The 22722-nt window shown below is 38.0% G+C and overlaps 1 protein-coding gene across 5 annotated transcripts in view; it reads right to left on the minus strand.

Moving 5' to 3' along the window:
* CCDC171 (coiled-coil domain containing 171) overlaps positions 1–22722 on the minus strand; it is a 178228-nt gene that overhangs the window by 6274 nt on the left and 149232 nt on the right. For 4 of the 5 annotated variants that reach the window (XM_026718389.2, XM_087926588.1, XM_087926585.1 and 1 more), the window contains one exon: positions 22449–22601. The exons of the other annotated variant lie outside the window; for it this stretch is intronic. In XM_026718389.2, the coding sequence (XP_026574174.2) occupies positions 22449–22601 (153 nt within the window). The remainder of the gene's footprint in view (positions 1–22448; positions 22602–22722) is intronic. 5 annotated transcript variants of the gene reach the window in all.

A 22722-nucleotide genomic window follows, 5' to 3' on the forward strand; every position in this document is an offset into this window, starting at 1 on the left:
AGAGGTGATGGGGAGGGGGATGGGGATGGGGAAGGGGAAGCGGAGGGGGAGGTAGCTGAGTTTCCGTTCTGTGGTCAGGTTGCTTCTCCTAATTCTGCTCAGGTAGAATTAAAACCCAACAATGGGATGGAGATCAGGGCTACTGTGGCCTTGGTCGTTATTAGCCCTCACCTTCCAAAAGAAAGCAAACACGTGGCCTGGTGGAGGGTGTAATTCCTGATAATTGTTGTCTAGATGGGAATAAATCTAGAATTCCATCTCTGAATTAAAGTGGATGGTGTTGTTTTTTTTTAGTATCCCTACTTTCCTTTGCTTTTTGGCACTGGGTAGGATTAATGCACTTAGATTGGTTGTAGAGAAGCATCCAGTCCGAAGGGTTAATTTTCCTGGAGGGTAAATAGGGACAACTGCTTTTACTGATAAATAGTCTCCAAGGATAATAGTAGAGCAAATATGGTGGACCAGCCCCTTTAAAAACAAACAAACAAATAAAAGGAAGGCAAACCTATGTTGATTGCCTTATAAATGTAAATGAACTTCTAAGGTTGTTAAAAAGACTGCACAAGAAGGAGCACAGAGGGAAGGTTTTTTAATGCCTTAAGCCCCCTGGAGTCATCAGTGTGTGAGCTGGACGGCCGCATAAGTTTGTTTCATAAAATAAACAAAAACTTCTTTTTAACAGATCCTTAGAACCTTTTTTGCATTTGCTGCCGACACTTCCCAGCCATCATATCCAAGACATCCGGAAGAACCAGATTAAGAATGCTGGCACCTTTCTCTTGAATATTCCCTTTGTTTTGTTTTTGTTCACTGTGGCAGTATATCGTTCTCGCTCAGCATTTGTTCACGATCTAGGCATTTCGGAGTTTCCCAAAGAAATAATACTAACCGAGTTCACCATACTGCAGCTCTAAAAGTTACAACTGGGATGCCGATGACAGCATGTTGTCTTCCTCTCTTTTAAGGCTTGGTTTGCATCACTCTTGGGTTCAGCTCGCCTTAAACTTCCTTCTAATAATGAACGTCTTTTATCACAGCTTGCTGTTAATTTACTCTCAAGAGTTTGTTTTTCAAATTGCTCCCTTCATTTCAATTGCTGGGGCTGGCAGGGGGAGTATTTGAACGCACAGATTGTGTGACCAACTTGTGGGACCTTCTTTCTTTTTCTTTTATTTGTTTATCAAACATGCACAAGATAACAAATATAAGTATGAACATAATTAGGAACAAAGGAAGTAAATACAGATAAATGGGGACAGTAAGACAGGGAAGAATGGGGTGAGGTCCACGGTGGACAGTTTGAGGTTGAAACTGTGAGGGGTTGAGGCAATAACAACGGAGTCGGGTAGGGCGTTCCAGGCATTGACCACTCTGTTTGCTGAAGTCATATTTTCTGCAATCGAGTTTGGATCAACCTCAGGTGAGAGATTCATTTGTGAAAGACCTGAAGAGGCAAAAGTGTTGCTGCCTGGATCTTAATCCGGACCTTTAATCGCCTGGCTCCAGGACCCTTTATGGAGACATGTGCGTCAGTCTAGTGCCCTTCCGGCAGTCTAATTTTTTGCCAGAGCCTTGGAGCCCGATGTAGATTTTCGCTTTGGAAGGAAGAGGAAGGAGGGGGGGGCATGGAGCGAGAATGAAAGATGCTATTTACATTCACTTTGCCAAACATTAGCATCTTTTTGTCCAATCATTTGAATTCAGAAGGGTTAGGGGAAAAAAAAACAGCTTAGAGAACAAGGGTTGATACATCCAGTGTGAAATCTTAAGGTGCTGGAATGCAATGAGGGAGAAAGTGAGACCGAACCACATTTCAACTCCCTGACTGGGCTGCAGCAGGCGTGAACCTTGTGACAGGTCTCTGTCTCTCAGCCACAGTTGAATAGCTCTTGCTGACACTCAGCTGTCAGACAGCATCCCCTTACTACGCCCCTAACATGCTCTACAGCTTCACCCAATTAACTTGCTTTCACTTGACATTGCAGCAAAGAGCTTCATAATAGGTGGTCAAGGTGCAACGGGCCTGCTTGCCCTCTCCCTGTTCATAAACGGCAAGTTGTTTAACTATCTTCCCTCTTTTTTTTGGCCAGCTTGCTTAGAAGCAACATGACAGTGATGCGCCGACTAAAGTGGGCAAGCAAAGTAGGGTAGCTTCAAAGCACATCGTTCGAGCTTTCTTGTAGCTCTCTCTCTCTCTCTCTCTCTCTCTCTCTCTCTCTCTCTCTCTCTCTCTCTTCCTCCCTCCCTTCCTCCCTCTCTCTCTCTCTCTCTCTCACACACACACACACACTCTGCCCTAAAGCAGAAGCCCTAAACCACCAGAAAGAATTTGATTACTAAAAATGAAGCTTAAAGGAAAATGCTGAAAATTAGAAAAAGACAGGAAGAAGGCTCAAAACAGTTATTTCCCATAGTGATGTTTAAGTTTTGGGTTGTTTTTTTTTTTTAAAGGTACATGTAATTTATACATTTCTGTTCCAATCTCCTTACACTGGAGAAATCAGTAGGTATTTAAATAATGAAGGTTATTATATATGCCGTTGTGAGTAAAAAGAATAAGCCACCCCAAAACATATATATCGAAGAAAATAAATGTGGAACATAAAGGAAATATGTAATATTCAATAATTCAAATGGCACCTTTTAAACAGATATTAAGATATTTTTTAATTGCCTGGATACTTCTTCCTCTTTTCGCAACACACACACTATTTTTTTTTAAAAAAAATCAGAATCATGTAAATAATTTTGTGTATTATGTCATGTACTGTAGAGCCATGCATTAAGAAAGCTATAAGAGATATATTCCTCGGGCAGAGTGATACACAGCAGATTGCAGTTGAACAATGCTTTCTGAAAATTTTACCAGGGTGAGATCTTAAAAAGATTTAAGCTGCTGAGTTTGAGAGAGGGATAAGGAAGAGCAAGAACCTTATAGTCATCCAAATTATCATAATTGATCAGTTTGGATACACACCCATTATCTCTATGCAACTTCCTGTGTCGCTATATTTTTTTTTTTATAGAGAAGCTATCCCTTTGCCACACAGTTCTTCTGAAAGATTAAAAAAAGAAGACCTATTATTTATTTATCAAAGGTATATGGCTAACCTATCTAAGTGTGTTTTGCATTGCAGACATCTTTGAAACGTTTTTCTACCCCCACCCCCCCGGTGTATGCTATATCTACAAGTTATCATTCTATGCTCACAAGCCAGCAAATCTTGTTTCTTTATTCAAATTAGCTACATTTAACACTTCATAACAGAAGGATGCCACCCAGAAAAATGGGGGTGCTTCACTGGAATGTTTTCTCTGCTGAAAAGAAAGAATATAGCACTTATGCCGAATCTTTGATAAACTGCTGTGGTACATAGACAACCTTTTTTGATGTGATGATTATATGAGATTTATTCTGAAGTCAGAATAAATTATCTTAGATTTCAGATAATCTTCCCGATACCTCTGAGGTTCTGAATTTACTGTTTAAATTGAATATGACACTCACTCATACTTTTTTTTTAAACGGGCCTTGCATTTTGTTGGATAAAGAAATTAAAATCTTTAGCCTTGTTTTCCAATCAATCAGACATCATGCTACATTCTGTCACAGAAACAGCAAGCACTCCACTTTTTATTATATATGTCTGATCCAAACAAGGAACTACTCAAATATAAGATGTCTCATCTAAAATAATGGGAGAAGGAAAAAGTGGAATTTCTAGCTGTGTGAACTAGAATGTTGTCAGGAAGTAAAGCTGGATGCATTCAAACATCTTTTAGCCTGGTTCAGATTTTACACATATTATATTTTGGATAAGTATAACAAATACTGACCTTGATCTAGCTTTTTCCTGGTATAAGTGGTCCAAGGGGAAATAAACAAACAAACAAAAATGCCAAAAATAAACAACCACAAAACCTTCCACATTTCACGTTTATAAAACCTGAAATCAGCCAGAAAAGTACATTTATTTATTTATTTATTTATTTATTTTAAAAAACTTGCATGGAGAGAAAGGGATTCACCATTGTTGATACAGGAATAACCAAGAGGCAAAAAAGTCATACTTTAGACTCGATTTCAGTTTATATCTAATACGCATACAAGCTTTAAATGTGGTAACTGAACAAGGAACCAAGCTTCATCAGTTCTGTGGGCAAGCTAAAGTTACAGCTTCTGCTGTTTCTGGTCTCATTCGTAACTATGGTTATACTTCCATTTTGCACCCATGTGAAAAGAACTAATTATCTAAGAAAAACTATATGTACGCTCAGTCACTACAGACAAATCTTTAAGGGACAGAAGAGACCCCCTGAAATTGTCATATCAACCAAACTCTTCTAAACAAGTAGACATCAATATTTTGTTCTGACCAAGGCTTCCTAGACCATAACTACGCACACGTTTATTTTAAAAACAAGACTTGTTTTATTGCAACGCTGGGAATTGTTTTCATTCCCAGCTGGAATTAATCTCAAACAGTCCCTCGAGATAAGCACCCACCTTTCTTTTCTGTGAAGTGCTGCCAATAACAGAAGTATCAAATGAACTAGGAAAAAAAACCAAATTACAAAGAGCTTCAAGGATGAATCTGAACCGAACAAACTACTTTGCTTCCTGCAAAGGTTTCGTCATCTTTGCCTGACCTTTATATCTTATGGGAGGAGCAATCACCCCCACCAGCCTTACTCCTGAGTCACCCCTTTTGTTTCAGCTTCTCTTGCCTTCTAGCAGCTCTGTGCACACGTGCACTGGGAACAGGCTCCCCTTGTTCCTCTGCCTCGCTGCTGCCAAACTCCAAAGGCTTCGGAGGCAGCACCCCACTCCCAGATGGTCCTGGCCCCATCTCTGCATTGGATGCAGGACCCTCATCCGAGTCCTCTCCAGACTCCCTGACTAGTCCCCGTTCTTCCCCACTGTCTGATTCCCCTGCCATCTGCACCAGCTGCCGGTGAACCACAATTTCCTATTTTGCAACAGCTTTCTAAGTGGAATTTATGTTTTAAAAAGAAATTAATGGAGTGTTGTCCTTTGGTATAAATGTATAATCTCTTCTGAATATTCATGAGGTGAATTTTTTTTTTAAAGCCAGATAGAATTCCAGGAAACACATTTTAATTGATTTATATTTACATTGAATTTATTAAGGTGATAATATACTTTTCTTTTACAGAGCTTGAAGTGGCTTACATGACTCTTTGTGTGCCTGTAACTTGAACCTCACAACCATCTTGGGTGGTATGTAAGGTTGAAAAATGTGACTGGCTGAGAGGAACTCTGGACTCGTGCCTTCTAGGTCTCAGGCCAACATCTAGTTCTGGGTCCTCACCATAACGCCTGGGAGTGGTGATGTTCCCACAACACATTGCTTGGCTCCTGCCAACTTTCCTGCCTCACCTAGTTTCAGATTTTAAAGCTCTTTTCAATTAAAAAATGAATGAGAAGGTAGCATGCTATAAAGAAGCCAAGACATGCCCTGAAGCTAGACTTCTCTTTGCAATAATCTCCCAGAAGCCCTTGAGAAATTCTTATAAAGTAAGTAAAGGTTAATGACTCCAATTCAGACCTTAGTTTGCCTTCTAGTATCTAAGTATTTTGTGAGTGGATACACTAACCATTTTGTGAGCACTTTTATGATCTACTCCACATATCCAATGGGCTGTGGCAGATGTTTTTGATGTGTAGCCATGTCCACACCTGCTTAGTATTATGCAGCCAAGACACTGCCATGGAGTTTGGACTGGACAAATGGGACACCCTTACCAACAACAGGGGAGACATAGTAAAAATTGAAATCAAGATGCTCTATGGAAATAACATCAAGAGCCTGGATGAAGAAGATCACTACAAACATTGATAATAATCACTTAATAACCAGTTGCTTAATGCTGTTCAAAATTACAGCAACAGTCCTGGCACTGTCTAAGAGCAAGCAAGTTGAAGAAAGAGACAGGGGGACTAATTCTGTCAGCACAAGACCAAATCTTTAAAAACAAATGCATTACAAGGTTAGAATTGAGAAGGCAGTAATAGAAAGCAAATACTGCCTCTGTAAAGAATCTGACGGAACAGTGGGCCACCTGGTTAGCTGCTTCAAGAAGATCACACAATCTGACTACAAACAACAACAACCAGGCAAAGTAGCAATAATGGTGCATAGGAATATCTGCAAGAAATACCACTTGCCTGTAAGCGAGAACTGGTGGGGTGACAAAATTGACCAAGTAATAGAAAATGAAGAATCCAAAGTGCTCTGGGACTTGAGAATTCAAACAGTCAAGCATCTGCTACGCAACACCTGGACTAAACCATTGTTGATAAGAAAGACAAAAAAATTTGGATAGTGAACATCACTGACAGACAAATGGAAGCAAAACGACTCTGGCAAAAGAGAGCAAAGATAATACCAACAGTAATAGGTTCCTTGGATGCAACCCCTTCCCCCCACCCCCACCCCCCAAAAAAAAATCTGGAGCAGAGTTAAACATTGTTAGCATTGACAAAATCACCATCAGGCAATTGCAAAAGGCAGCTTTACTTGGAACAGCTTACATCCTGCAATGATACCTTTAACACCATCAAACAACAACATCTGCCTCGCCCAGGTCCTCGGAAATGGCGTGACAGAAAGGTAAGAATGCCAAATTCAATCAAAGTCTGTGCAATCGCCGTAATAATGGTACTATGGTGCCATTCGTACCACTGCTCCAAGCTAAAGTTCACACTATAATCTTTTGTTTAAACACAACAAACCATACATGAACAAGCATCTAATATTAAAATTAAACCAAATGAAATTACAGGAAGATATTTTTCTCCATCTAATGAATGAAGAAGAGGGGGGGGGGGAGGGAGAGGAGAGAGAGGAAGGGAGGGAGGGAGGGAGGGAAAGAGCGATCCCAAATCTTATGTCTCTTCTGGGGGATCAATCTTCTTGATACTCTCATGTTGCTACCTGGTCCTCTTAACTGGTATTGTTTGGCATAGTGGTGGTTAAACTTTTCGGCACTGAGTACCAAAATGGGAGCACGCATGCGTGGTCCAGAAACTGAGAGAGCAGCTCTCGGCACACGCATGCGCGCTAAACACCTGTTCTTCCGGCTTCTAATGTGCATGCATGTGCAAAGACCAAGTGGATGGCTAGTTTCTAATGTGCAAAGTGCGCCAGCCAGCTGGTCTTCGTGCACGCATGCTCGAGGTGGTGTACCAACTAGAGCTGACTTGAGGCATTTGTGGCCAGAGCTGACATTTGGCATCTAACCATAAAGTCCAGTCCAGAACAATTCTGAGGCGATACCTTTAGTGAAATCGGTTGAAATCCCTTCTGATTATTTGGATCAATCTGCAACATTTCTATCTGATCCAGACTGGGATCAAAGGCCATTTGTACATCCACAAATAAGGTATACACCAAGAGATAACAGTTGAATATTGATCCTGTGCATACATTTATTCCCTAATACAAAAACATGCCAACAGTATGGTCAAGGAATAGTGAAATTCAACGCTTTCTCTTGGACTGTGGGATGTAAAGTGGCCTTTACGCATCTACATACTGTTACTGAAGAATCTCAGAAACAGTACTTTTACAAATATGAGTGCTTGGTTTTATACGCAGCTGCTTTGTTGAAACGTAAGGGAAGGGAAAAAAGGAAAAGTCAAAGTAACATTAGCATGAATAGGCTATTTGGATTCCTTTGATTCAGGTGTCACCTGAGTAGAAAAACTCAATATAAGTTTTTTTAAAACCTCTTTCCAAAAGTCTCAGTTGATTCATAACCTCAGAACAAATCTGCCATCCTTTTGTGTTTAACCCACAGTTTAGCACTGAATAATGGATGTTCTTTATCTTGAAATAATTTCTTCAAAAAGAAGGAGGAAATACCTAAGTAAAAGTGCCCGACTCTGGAAAGAAGTAAACGTATCTACTTTTGTATAGAATCATTCTTTTCGCCTGCAAAGCCTGTTCAATTATATTCTGAGTTCTATTCTTTGTAAGAAAAAAAACTTTCTCCCAAAGGTTAAGCATCCTGATCTAATTTTCACGGCAGCCGCCGCAAGCTTTTCCACTCTTCCTTCTGCAATTCATGTGGTATTGTTGAAACTTTGTCTAACAATGTGCCCAACACTGTCACTTGGAAACAAACGCGAGGAAGGCAGATCGAGGGAAGAGTATATCACGAATGAAATCAGACTACGTTATTGTTGTTTGCACGCCTCTTAATTGTACCACATATCTTTCCTTTTATATTACAAAATTTGACTCGACTAAAGTTAGACTGCTGTGGGCTGAAAATAACTTTTCTTTCAGGTAGTATTCTGTATTTCCCCACTACTGCCACTTCATTGGACAATTCAGCCCAATCCACAAAATGCTAAGGATTCCTGCAGAATCTTAGTATGGCAACGGGTGAGCTGGATCCAGACGACTTGATATCGGCTAGGATCACATATTGATGCTACAGGTAGTCCTTGACTTATAATCAGAGGTGGTATTCAACAGGTTCGGACCAGTTCTGGAGAACTGGGAGCAGAAATTTTGAGTAGTTCAGAGAACTGGCAAATCCCACCTCTGACTGGAGATTTTACAGTATCCTTCCTCTGCCATGCCCACCAAGCCACGCCCACAGAAACGGTAGTCAAAAAAATTGAATCCCGTCACTGCTTATAATCATTTGTTTAGTGACCCTTCAAAGTTACAATGGCACTGAAAAAAGTGGCTTACAAATGGTCTTCTCACATACAACCGTTGCAGCATTTCCATAATCATGTGTGCCAGTATTCCAAGCAACAAACTCCAATGCAACAAACTCCGAGACAAGCATTTTCTCAAAGTCCCATTTTATTGGAGTTGTCATATTGGCACATCTGGGAAGACCTGAATCGGAGAGTTCAGGGCTTTCCCTCTGTAATTGAAAAAAAAATTATGACAATTTGCCACGGCCAACATGCTGCAAGTCAGCTCGCCATGGCCATCTCGCCACAGGACACCTCACAAGAGTTACCCTAATATCAAAGAAATGGTGGAATAGAATCGTTAAAGAAAGGATGCCAAAGGAGGGACAGAATGAAATGTGAATGGCAAAAATTAAAATTATTTTTATTTATGTTAAATAATTAAATAGAATTATTAAATAGTCCCACAAGTTGTCTTGTGGTGAGTTGGCTGTGGCGAGTTGGCCTGTGCCAAGTTGCCTGTGGTGAGTTGGCTATGATGAGTTGGCTGTGGCGAGTTGGCTGTGGCAAGTTATCCCATTTCCCTGGGCACTGGGAATGTATTTGTGGTGGTTGCAGCATTCAGGGAACCGGGTTAGGCGTGACCTGATTGTTGCAGCTGATTGAGTGGGCATGGCCTGGGTTGGCCTGGGCAGCAGGGGCCAGTCACTTGCTGTGTCTCGGATGGCCCCGCAGGGCAACTCTGGGCCAATCACGGACCAGACGTGGCCCGCATCCACATGTTTGACCCATCTGTTCTAGGAGAAGTTACTTTTATCCCCCAACCACACAGTATAAGATAAGACTTCATTTTCCTATCTTTAGATAGACAAGATGGATAATCTGTTTGAGAAAGATAGTTCCTTGACATTCTATGGTCTGTTCACTTTGTTGACTTTTCTATTGCCTATTGCTGCTATTATTTTTTTATTATTTTATTTTATTACCATGATGTATTTTAATTTCAGGTAGTCCTCAACTTACAACAGCTCATTTAGTGACCGTTTAAAGTTACACCATCACTGAAAAAAGTGACATGATTATTTTTCACACTTATGACCATGGCAGCATCCCTGTGGTCACGTGATTTGCATTCATATGCTCGATAAACGATTCATATTTATGATAGTTGCAGTGTCCCAGGGACGTGATTATTTTTGGGCGACCTTCTGACAAGCCAAGTCCAGACTCACTGAACAACCATGTTACTAATTTAACAACTGCAGTGATTCAGTTAATGAACGTGACAAGAAAATGGGGCAAAATTCACTTAACAACTGACTTGTTTCGCAACAGAAATTTTGGGCTACACCATGTAATTCGAGGACTACCTGCCATAGACATAAGCTCAAGTTATTGTTCTTTTGAAAGTCTCAGGCCGGTTTCTAAAGAGTAAATGGGAAACATCTAGGGCAGTGATGGCTAACCTTTTCATCGTCACGTGCCAAAAGTGTGCATGTGCACTCACCTGCACCCATAAAGCAATGTGCGTGTGGCCGCTCCTTGTGTATGCAATCTCCCCATGCACACTGCGCGCCTCTATGCCTGCGGACCCCACACGCACACCTCTGCTCATGCATCTCCCATGTACACCCCAGCCCCCACGCATGCACGGCAGAAACCTGGCAATCAGCTGGCTGGCGGGAGGCACAAGCACATGCGCAGTGGATCTGTTCTGTGTGACGGCTCGCGTTCCGGCAGAAATGGCTCTGTGTGCCACTTCTGGCGCACATGCCAGAGGTTTACCATCACGGGTCTAGGGTTTCACCTTAACTAGAATATCTAGACGTTTTGCTTAGCAAATAGTTCAAAGCCAGTCATTTGTGCAATCCAGCAACATAAATTTTGGGCTCAATTGTGGTCATAAGTCAAGGACTACCTGTACTGCCTTTTATATTATATTTTAATTGTTTAGCATGTTATTGGATGATTTTAGGCGATTGAAAAGAAGACTGGGAAATCCTGGTTTTAAAGGGCAACCTACAGAATTTGAAAATATTGTTAAGGACTGTGTGTAATCTCATATTTTCCACTGGAAAAAAGTACGCGTATCAACATATTTCAATGACTGGCCTAATCCTTCCAACTCCCCCCAAAATAAATTAAAGGTATCTTATCCTGCTGAGGCAAAGGAAAAGTTAAACTTGCTGGATTTGAAACTAGCCATTTTTCCCATAGTGCAAACATGACAATTTTATCTCCTGAAACTGCCAATGAAAATGTCAGGAAAATTAGATGTCATAAAATTATCCTATTAAATCAACACACTGGATTTCCACTAAAAGGGAGTTAAATCAATTAAAATTACATATTATGTCAGACCAATTCTTCAAAAACTATTCTTAAAATCACATGCACGCAAGTACCCACACCCCACACCCAAACCCACAAAAGTGTCTCCCTTTGGGCAGCTCTTCTACCATATATATACATATATACATATATGCATATATGCATATATGCATACATACATACATACATGCTCAAGGTAGTGTGTAACTTTCCCAGTGTAAAGTTAAGAGAATGGTGGCTTCGGTCCAAGGCTGGCTAGTAACAGCTGACATGCTCTGGAATATGGAGCCCTAAATCAACATTGTTTTCACAACTGCAATTAAGCCACCTAATCAGAAGCACATTTTGATGGTACTGTTTCTGGAAGCCAGACCCTGATTTTTTACGCTCAGAGCACAGTGGCTTGTAAGAAGTCCTTATTTAATTTCTGTGTGTGTACATTTCAAGAGGTGGGGGGAGAAATGCCCCTCCCACAAAGGGAAATGGAAAAGAGCCTTTAACTGTTGGAAAGAAGCAACTTTATCTGTTTGGGCCTTGACTAACTCTATGACCCGCTCTCCTTCGGCTCCGGGCCGAGTCCCCATGTCTCAAGTGACAGCTGCACGCAGTGAGAATAAGGAGTTTTGCCAAAATCAACAGATGAGCTGGTCTGAACTGGCTCTCTGTGTGTTCCAACTGTAAATTGTGCTGTGATGATTAGAGAACTCCAACACAGGATGTTGACTCTTAAAACTGTCCAGAGAAAATAAGTTTGGAGTTATACTTTCTTTTTTAAATTCAGGATGATGATAATGATGATGACAATGATAATTATGATGATTGCAATGTTAGTTTTTAAAAAATGGATTTTGTGATGTGGTGCACGAAGTCTTATCTATAGGACAAAAGACTTCTAATATGAATTCTGAAATAATCATTCATGTTTGTATACATATATGCAGAGATATAGACAATGATTTAATAGGCCCTGAAAGCATTCCTACAGGAAGGCCCATCTTCCTTAAATGTTTTTTTTCAAGAGACCTATGAGACTTGCCCTTCAATTGTCACAATGTAAGAAAAACATGCATCTTACCATCCGTTAAAGAAAATAACTGTGAGATCTTCAAAATCTAGAAACTGGTTACCGCTTCTAATGCTTAAAATATGTTGTTTAAATTAAGCAACCACCAAATTATCATCTCATTCAAGTGGATTTAGTAACTTTAATATAAACTTTCAACCTCTGAGGCCATAATAAGGCTATCAGTAGGAAGGCTATAGTCATTGTGGTCTGATTACATTTAGTTCTGCATTTTAATTGCACATGGATTCCATTAAACCTTCTTTTTGCCTTATAGGCAACATTTAAATCAAATTACTATAATTTCCAAATATGTTTCAATAGCTTGACAAGGTAAAAGTTCACATGCTTAGCATATCCCGCTTTTTTAAATGTTTTCTATCGAAAAGGAAATATTGTGTGTACAAATCAAGGATGCAGATACATTATCTGATTACACTTCTTTGGGTTTTTTTAACTCGAAGTGGTAGCCCTATTGTGGCATTTTAACAATTAACTATGATATATTAAGAGATTAAGAAGTATGATGCAGGAGTATAACATTTATCTAAGGTATATTTGCACCATACATCTTTCTTTATCTTACTTTTTGATTTGGTGCAGATTCTCCTGGTCATCATTGTTGTAGAAAAGTTTACTATATAGCAAGTTTTTGCAGATTACTGTTCTGTCTGTGACAATGTTTTATAGCAATTCATATTATGTCAGGAAAACTCTTCCACAAGGAGAAAGCACTTTCTACTACAGTTAGTTTCTTGCTTCCAGATGAAGAAGATGAGACTACACTATTATCTCTAGTCATAAAATATGTAATTGAAGGCTGTCAGGTTGAAAAGATCAGGAGGAGGAAGAGGAGGAGGAGGAGGAAGAGAAGGAGGATCTTTTCCTTTGGAATAATTCTAATATTTCTCTGAATCTAAATCAACTGGAACTAGTACCCAAATTGTTTTAAATTACAGAATTATATAATTTTTGATTAGAATAATTAGTTTGGTTGTAAACATACCAAGGTCCTGTTTGAATATTAAATACTGATTGTACTTTTAAGCATGGAGCTGGTGGCTGATTTCTAGTCATTACATAAATCCCTATCTTTATGAAAAAAGCCATCATCCATTAAATTATTGTACTGTTCTGTAGTACCTAAGAAAATTTAGATTTACATGCACAGAACACATCTATCCACCATATGTGAAGCATATAATTAGAGAAATTTCACACTGTACAGAATGGCCTTGACTAACTAATCCTGTCTTTAAGCAACAACTCAAGTGGCCCTATCCAACTGCTTCAAAATGGTTGCAGAACCAGAAAACACTCTGCAGAGCTGCAGATCGTTTTGCTACAATAGTAAGCAAAAGTGCCTAGTCTCTTGTCCTATGTATTATAAACTCATCCAGATCTAGATATCCTATGAAGGTTTGGACATGAATACCAAAGGAAAAGATGCAAAGTTGGTTGATGAATCCAAAATGCCATCATCTGTTATCTGAAACTGGAATGAAGACAGTATGGGATATTGCTTCAGAAGTATAAGAAGCTGCAGACGAAGAATAAGAGAATAAGATCACAAATATTTCCTACTTGAAGTGGAAATACAACTATATAGAAAAGCCAATTTAAATGTTATCAGATTAGAATACATAAAGTAACTGTAGAGAAAATGTTTAAACTCAATGTTAATTGTTAGCAAATCCAATATATAACATTCTTCCAGTCCAGATGTCAGCAAATCCCAAAATAACCACCCAAAATAACATGTTCTATTTCAATGATGATCAAATAAACTGATCTTGTGTTCCCTCTTTTTACATAAAACATTTTTAATCCAGTTAGATGACTGTTGATCCTTGCTTTTCATTCCTTCAATACTTTAAAGAGCCTGTCTTGTTAGTCCAACATAAAGAAATTATTCCAATTGTTCTCTCGGTTTATCATTTTTATTTTTTCTTAATTTTTAAAACCTTGTCCATTTTTTTAACATCTTGTTTGTGTTCTTTTGAACAGACTTTTTTGCATATCTTTTTTGTAACATTTTCTTCTGGGAACAGATAGTTCCCAAGAAAACACAACAGAACTGACATTATTGATTCAAAGTCCCAATACTGTTCCTCTTTGTTATATTTCCAATATCAAAAACAGTTTTCCCCTGCACAAAATGCATTTATTCCTTAAAATTAATTTCAAAGGCATAATATTCAAAATCAAATATTCCGACGTATTCTGAGCCCATAATCTATTTAAATTTTTCTGTATTCAAAACCTTGTGTTTCTTCTCATTCAAAATAGAGCCATTTTCTTGAATAGTAGCTTCTTTCAACCAGCTTAACAACTGGAAGGAGGGATTGCTTTATACACCTTAAATTTTCTCCTAGATGCTTTTGACCTGATTCATTACCTGAATTTGCCTAGGTCCTTTACTTGTCTTTATATTTTGGACTAAACTTTGCTTGTAGATTCTGATTTTACTCATTGCTAATCTAATGAATGAATTATATACTATTCACCTACTTTGCTGCAAATTTTAGACCCTTTGTCCAAAATAATCACACCACATGCAGGACATAGTTGAAAACAACATTTCCAGGAAGGAACTTTTACATTTGATTGCTGGGAAAATACAGTGCCTCACAATCGCAACTGTCTGGAAGACATATGTCAAGACCCCTTCAACAGATGAGTAAGAACTGCGTTCGCTCTACTTACAATGATCTGGAAAGACCCACAGATGTATTTTTTTGGAATTATTTCCAAAGATGAAAATATTATCAGGCTATTTTGCACTGTCTATCTAAAAGTTTACTGACTCATGTCATTTCTACCCCTCATTGCTCAACATGTGGCATTTCAACACGAAGACCTATCACTGAAACAAATGAAGTATCACACACAAAACCACATAAATGCATTCATGACAGAATCATACATTGGATAACAGCATCAGTGAATATGTTCATCCAAAAACAACAACTCTTGGTATTTTCTGTGGAAGATGACAGCCCAACTCTTTCTCCAGCTGTTATCTCACTTATAGCCGCCTCCCTTGGGGATAATTATTCTTTCTCCCTCCTTCATCTGAAGCCTTATGTCCTTCTGACCTTAGCAAATTTCCATCTCTGTGGATTCATGTGATTTCCCCCATCTCTTCAGGTTATCTCACACTCTCTAAGTCATTCCCTCAACTCTTCTATTTCCCCTTTTCTGATACAATCTAAATTCCAAAGGACTGAGTAACTCCTGGGAATTTCTCCCAAAATACTTGCCTGGTTCTACCACAGCCAGGTGGGCTCCTCCTTCTAATTGCTTAAAGGTTTCAATGTTTTTCTTCTTCTCTTTGGGCTCATATAGATATTTATAAAAATTGCCCAGAATTTACACCATTATCTGGTGTCAATAGCAGGAATAAAACAAAGAGGAAGACTTTATAAGGATTGAGGATTAGGATCATGGTGTTTTTTGAGCTCTTTTTGTATTACATTTATCCTCAAGAGAACAACACTTAAGGCATGACAAGTGAATCTTCTCTAGATAAAGTAATCTTATTATGCAGCTAGCCAATATCTAATTTTATCCAGAAAGTTGACTGCTTCTTATTTCTAGGATAATATGATTATTATATGAAAATATTTAGCCACCCCGGTCAAACATTTCTGCACCTATAACCTTTTTTTAAAAAAATCACAATTTCTAAACAATTGCACATACTACTGTAAGTATGCATTTAAATTTGCAGAAGGATATTGTGTTTATTTATGAATTTATTCTACCATGAAAAGATTGGGTCAAGTTCTGGTATAAAAGCTTTCTGAACCAAACAGCAATGAACGTAAGAAAAGCTAACGACACTCTGCTATTAAAATGGACATCCAGGATACCTTAGATCAAGGGTCTTCAAACTTGGCAAGTTTAAGACTTGTGGACTTCAATTCCCAGAATTTCTGAGCAAACATGACTGAAGGAAGAATTCTGGGAGTTGAAGTCCACAAGTCTTAAAGCTGTCGATTTTGAAGACCCCTGCCTTAGATTCATAGAATGTCTTTTTAAGATAATAGTGGAACCTTCTACTGCATTTGAAAGTCCGTCTGTCCATTCAGTTTTACAAGACCCTGAACCTCCCCTTCCAAGTAAGGGCGCTATTCATAACTTCAGCAATCAATCGCTTACTTGAAAGCACATGAAGAGGTAAGCAAAACAGAACTAGAAGGGTAATTCCTACCAATTTATGCCTTATCGTTTTATTTATTTATTTACTGGGCTTATATTGCTGCTTCAATCAAAACTGAGTATTCTATTTACACAAATACGGTTGAAGGGGAGAGTATATTCTATTTTTTTCTCCTGCAGTTCAAGGCAATATTGCCTTGTGGAGATATGGGTGGCAAACAAATTTAATAAAAAATAAATAACTATATTCAGCACTCCTGCCTTTCCCCTTTTTTCCCCTTAATAATTCTGAAAAATACATTGGGCTGAGAGATGAAGTATAATCCAATGGCACTCAGCTTCCATGATTGACAGTAGACCTTGAATATAGGTCCTCTACAGCAAAACAGACCCCACCAAGTCCAAGCTTTCCCTTGAAAGTAAGCAAGGAATCTTGGGTTAGGATCCAAATAAATGGTCTGCTGCATTAGGATTTTTCAGTACTTCTGGGAGATAAAGAACCTAGAAAGATAATATGGCTATAGGTCAAAAGACCTCACTTCAGCACAGTTCGCATTAAAACGACTCACCCAAGTCGCCCATCTACAAAATGACAATTTGTCAATTAATTTGTTTTACATGTCCACAATCTTGTTTTACAGAGCTTTCCGTTTCTTAACTTCTTTCATCTCTTCTTTCATCTTTCATCCATTCTTATTTCCCCAAAAGCTCTCATTTTAACATTAAGCGATTCAGCTAAAACATATTGTCTCATTGCTCAAACATGTAGTTTCTCTCTCTGCAGGTTGTTCTGGAGATCCTCCCCTGCCCTCTGATCTTGGTGATTTTCTGGTGGCTGCCATTGTATTCTTATCCCCCACAAAAAAGTGTATCGAACAAGAAAAATAGAAAAGGCAAGCTTTCCCTCCTTACCCCCCCCCCCTTTTGTCTTTACATGCACTTAATACTTTTGTCTCAATATTCTATAGTTAGTCCACATCACAATCTGACAAATGTTACTTTTATTTTTTGCTTTGCAAACTCCACCATCGTTTGTACTTTTTAGTAGTAAACAAAAAAAAACACATTCTCACAAAGGTCTAGTTCTTTTGTCTAGTTTAATTTCAGTTTGTTCAAAAATGCTTTCATGAACAAAAAATATTTCAAAAGAAATATCCCCTTTATTTTAGACTTTCTAATATTTTCTCTTCAGTAAGCTTTTCTGCCAAAAGATTTTTAAGTATTTAAACTTTTTTCCCCTTCATTCCTTTATAATCCTTTATAAACCAGAAAAATAATAATTGACTAAGAGGAATTTTCTTGTTCTGCTGCTCTGAAAATCTCTATTTAGCTGTAAATTAGTTACATTCAAAAGTAGTTAAAATGAGGCTCATGGAAACCTTATGTCCATATAGGTTATATTATGGCTATGAGCTTGATTGAAACCCCTCAACTTCCAACTGCAATCACTTCATGAGAACAGCTGCCCAGAGTGCAAGTGGGCGTGCATAAGCGTATCAACGTGCCTACCGTCCCTGTCCTATTGTTTCTTTTATTTTTCTTATATGTATCCTTGTATTCATAACTATGTTTGTACTTATACCTATTATCTTGTAAGCAATTGACAAATCAAATCAAATCAAATAAAAATAAATCTCTTCCTTTTCCAGAGAGATTTTACAGGTAAAAAGTTGATGTCTGGCTGCTGATCTCCATTGCAATGCTATCCCCACTTTTTCCAAGACATCTACTTTGCCATAAATCTTCACCAGAAGGTAAGATCCAAACAATCTCTCTCCCTCTCCCTCTCTCTCTCTCTCATCTATCTATCCTTCAATGGACTTTATTCAAAGTACTCTCCACCAAACAAAATCAACCCCCCTGATAAATACTAATAGCATCAAGAAAACCTGAATCAAAGGAGTAATTCACTGAAGTTATAAAAATATACGTGAATTCATCAAGATACCTAAAACACTTTTTAAAAACTTAAGGAGTTGGATTGGATTTGATTGAATTAGATTAAGGTCCTGATCCTGATCCTAAACTGTGTGCCTACATTGCATGTTATTTCCCTTGGTTCATATTTATGGCAGCACCCTAACTTGCCTCCTGCTATCAAAATAATAGTTTTGTGTTTGCTGCATTTGCACAATATGGTAAGCTATTAAAAAGCAAGCAGAATGCTGCTACACTCTGCTCTGAATACTACCCTGGCTCCTCCTTTCTAAATTTTGAAGAAGAAGGATAGGAATAGTTATTGATGCTTTTGGATTTTGGTGTTGGAGAAGATTCCTGACAATAATACTGATGGGCAAGAAAACAAATGAACCAACCAACCTGGACTTCTCACTGGAGGCACAAATAAGCAGACTCAAATTATCCTACTTTGGACACATTGTGCAAAGAGATAGTTCTCGGGAGAAGTCTCTAAAACTGATAAAGATAAGAAGAGAATGACCAGCAGCAGGGTCAATGGACTCAGTTACAATGGCAATGAGTGGACCATTAGAAGATCTGAAAGACCAGGATGGGAACAGATCATGGTAGAGAAAATCTATCTATAGTGGCACTAAAACCAAGCGATCCTCCTCTTAGTGATAAAGTAACTGATAAAGTCAGATAGCCTCAATCAAAAACTCTTGTTTTGTTTAGCAAAAACCAGAATGAGTAACTACAAGTATGTCAAAAGTGTCCTAGTGTTCTGTCCAAACATGGTTATCATGTCTTAAGCTACGATCAATTAAATGAAACCATGTCATTTCAATGGGTGGGCTACACAGGAGACAACCAAACAAAACCTGGAAACATAAACTGAGGATGCCTTGTATACTTCACTCTGTCTACATTCAGGTCATTGGCAGTTAGGATCATTGTTCTACCTCAAAAGGATGTTGCATCCCGGAGAGCAGCATAAAATTATGAAGCCATGATTGTAAGATTTAAACAGATGGGAAACAAACAGATAAATAACTCCTGCATCAAGACTCCCCTGTTTTACATCTGGAAGCTGAAATTATGACATACAGTAGGATTTCAATTTTGACTAGAAAAGATAAAAAAATAAAAAATGTTCCACGTTAGGCTTGAAAGAAGAGGAGGCTATGGGTGGGAAGGGCAGGTCCATCAAAGCTGCTCTGCTCTGACACTAGTACAATACTACTCACAGTTTGTCTATAGCTGGACCTCTCTTAAGCAGAGCTTTAGCTCTTCCTCCTCATGGTTTAGTCCTTTGCACCTATTGCAAGCCAAGGAGCCATTTAAAAAACAGAAGAAAATCAAGCCACACAGCAATAAAGAAAACAAGCTTGGATGTTGTGGCATGCAAGAGTCTTAGACACAAGGAAATGGGGGAAAAAGGCAGGTGTAGTGAATATACATATGCACCTCAATCATTCTTCTTCTAGCTGCTCCTATATTTTTATATACTTTTATGATGGTTCCTTCATTCCTGAGCTACATAAATATATCTGCTTAGGGGTGCCTGAGCCTGCACTCCAGCCTAACCAAACAACAACAAGAAAAATCTCCAAACTGAACATAGGTAAACCCTCCAGTTTTAGAGTTAGCAGCTTGCAGGTTGAAAACGGTGGAGAACACAAAAGGACAGTTCTCCCCATTGAGGCAATAAAAATACATGACTGTATTTGAAAGAGAAGAAAATTCAACGTGTGAGAGAACATGTTCATCCAGAAAGTTTTGATTTTGCTTGATGGTTTGCTGAAAAGAAGAGTCGGCTCCGTCTTGCGTTTTGTTCCTCAAGAAAAGGAGGCATCACAAGGTAACATAAGCTCGCTGCTTTCCTCCTAAACCATTCTGACACCTATAGTTTCTTCTCCCATTCAAATTGGTTCTGTTTCAACTTTCTGCCCTTGCAGGCAACTAAAGAAGGCAAGTGACAAGACAAAAGAGCATGGAACAAACTTACTGAGAGATGGGCTTGCAAGTTATTAAAGCAGCTGAAAAGCAGATACAGAAGGAATGGACAAACATCAGTAAACTTATGCAGACAATGAAATCCAACGAGTTGTTCCTGGAAAAATGAATGTAAGCTTAGCGTTGGAGTGTTGGAATGGAAAGATGAAAATGGCGGTAGTGAATTAGCACAGTTTATCTCGAGAGATTGATTAGTCATAATTAGCTCAGAAAAGCAATTTCAATTAAATGCCTTGGACTATGTCAACATGACATAATTGTTTATAAAGTTATGATTCTGCAGTTAGAGTCAGACGTTTTAAGCTGGTACTGTAGCTGACTTTCATGCAATAGAAATTAAGTCATCTGAAGTCACATGTAGAGCTGGTAACATGAAGATTCCTGGTTCAATTTAGCTGATTTTATTTCCAAATCAAACAGGGATGGGTCACAGAATTTTTCAGAGTCAAATATCTTCATTCAACAATTACAACTATTGAAAAATAAACTGAAAATATTCCATCAGTCTGACATCCTTAAAAGTTATCAAACGCTAATCACTTCAAACAACAATAAAAACAAAACCCCAGAACCAAACTCTTCACTTCCTTTTCATTTTCCTGATTGTCAAGGTGAGAAAATGAAGAAAGGAGAAACAAATAGAAAATATACGTGGGTAAAAATCATAAAGGCTGGAGAGAGAAGTCAAGGTATTATTAGCCCAACAAGTAGGCCAGATTAAGAAACCAATTTCATATAGGACAGGACTATTCTTATTGCCACAGTTATAGTATGAGAATCTTTCAAGTCTAAATGTGCTTCCCCCCCACCCACCTTATCTAAGATGATTTCTTAAGTTATTTTTCTTGTCTTGTACTGAAACCCTTCTTATTTGATTGCTACCATAGTAGCAATTCTTCCTCCTGTTCTTCAGTGCCAGGATTTGTCCAAGTGAGCAAACACATATAAGGACATTTAAAAGGAAATAAATATATGTAAAAGGAACATCCATCATTCATCTTTATAATGTATGTGAACCTTCTCTTCTCATCTGCTACCCTGTGACAAGTTTTTCAAGGTTCTTATACCGCAAAGGAAAAAATAAGATGAGGGAAAAAAATTTTTTTTTCTCATGGAGTTAAAAATTCTAAGCAAGTTCTTAAAAGCAGGACATTAAATATAAAGCTGTACTTAAACACACACACAACTTTAAATAGATTTACCTTACTATTTGCAGGTGTAAGAGATGACCAAACTGAGCCTGAGGGAGGGGTCAAGTGTGTTAAGAGTCTTGAGTCCCTTTGAGTCCGTAAGAGATCTAATTCCTGCATACCTTATTTACCACCAATTTGCTTTGTAGGTCAAATTTTTATAGTGTTAGGATGCAATAACAAAAAAACATTCATCTAAATCACCTTGATTCCTGATTTTCTGTGCTTAACAGTAGATTGTTAATATGACATTCAGAAACATGTCATACATGTAAAGTTTGAAGATATGAATGTTTTATTAAAATATATACCACCAATTTTGAATCTCTTAAAACAAAGATTTTAGATTCCTCATGTGTGATCTATTGCAAAAAAATATTTTACTTCAGTAGAAAAAGCCCTCTGTGCCTGATTTAAAACCCTGGATTGAAATTATGTGTTTACTTATTGTCTATATGAAAATGTCAGGGCGGCACTAAGTACTAAGAGACAGAATATTATGCTGTGAAATCACAACACACATTTTTTCACTTTGACGAAAGATTGACTTGCTAAAGGTAACCCTGTATATGAACTGGTTCTTGGTCAGTATAGCTTGATTCGATCAGCAATTAATTTTCTGTTTAGGATCTCAGATTTTTGTTTCATATACATCTATTTCAATACATATTATATTGGATGGTCTATTTTTTTCTGGACATTAAAAAAAAATCTTGCATTTGCTTAATGGAAGATTTTCTTCATTTTGGACATATATTAGAAACAGAGAAAAGAAATGTGTATTAAACTTAATATTAACACCTTAATATTGATTCTCCTTGAAATTCTTGAAAAGTAATTTCTTAGGCTTGTATGAGGCCAAATTTTCTAATGAGCAATACTGTGTACACACAAAATTATTTTTATGCTGGATATATTCTTATAATGCAGGGCAGAAAATATGCCAAATTAATCATGTGTTCTTTAATCAGAAAATATGATGTGATCCAATAACAAACCCTTTTGTTAAATAAGCAAAAGGAGGCCTCCAGAAAATAATGTGTCAACGTACATTAAAAAAAAAGACCAATGGCATAAAAAAAGAAAAAGAATATCAGAAACTTACTGAGTGTAAGCTTTCATTTTCCCGAAGACAAGCTGTTTGGAGTTCTGATTTCAGAGTTGCAATGTGATGCCGATGGGATGTTATTTCTCGTTCTAATGCAGAGACTCTTGAGCATGCAAACTGATAGACATCTATGAAACTTATAATCATCGCCTTGAAGGAAAAGCAAAAGGAATGATTATACTTCTGTATAAAAGAGGTGTCATCTTTGCTGAGTTATATGTTTTTGAAAAGGAACTTTGTGTACGTGTGTGTGTGTATAAACATATATACA

Source organism: Pseudonaja textilis, chromosome 2, assembly GCF_049901715.1.
Source record: "Pseudonaja textilis isolate UNSWEBS1 chromosome 2, rPseTex1.2, whole genome shotgun sequence".
Taxonomy (NCBI): Eukaryota; Metazoa; Chordata; class Lepidosauria; order Squamata; family Elapidae; genus Pseudonaja; species Pseudonaja textilis.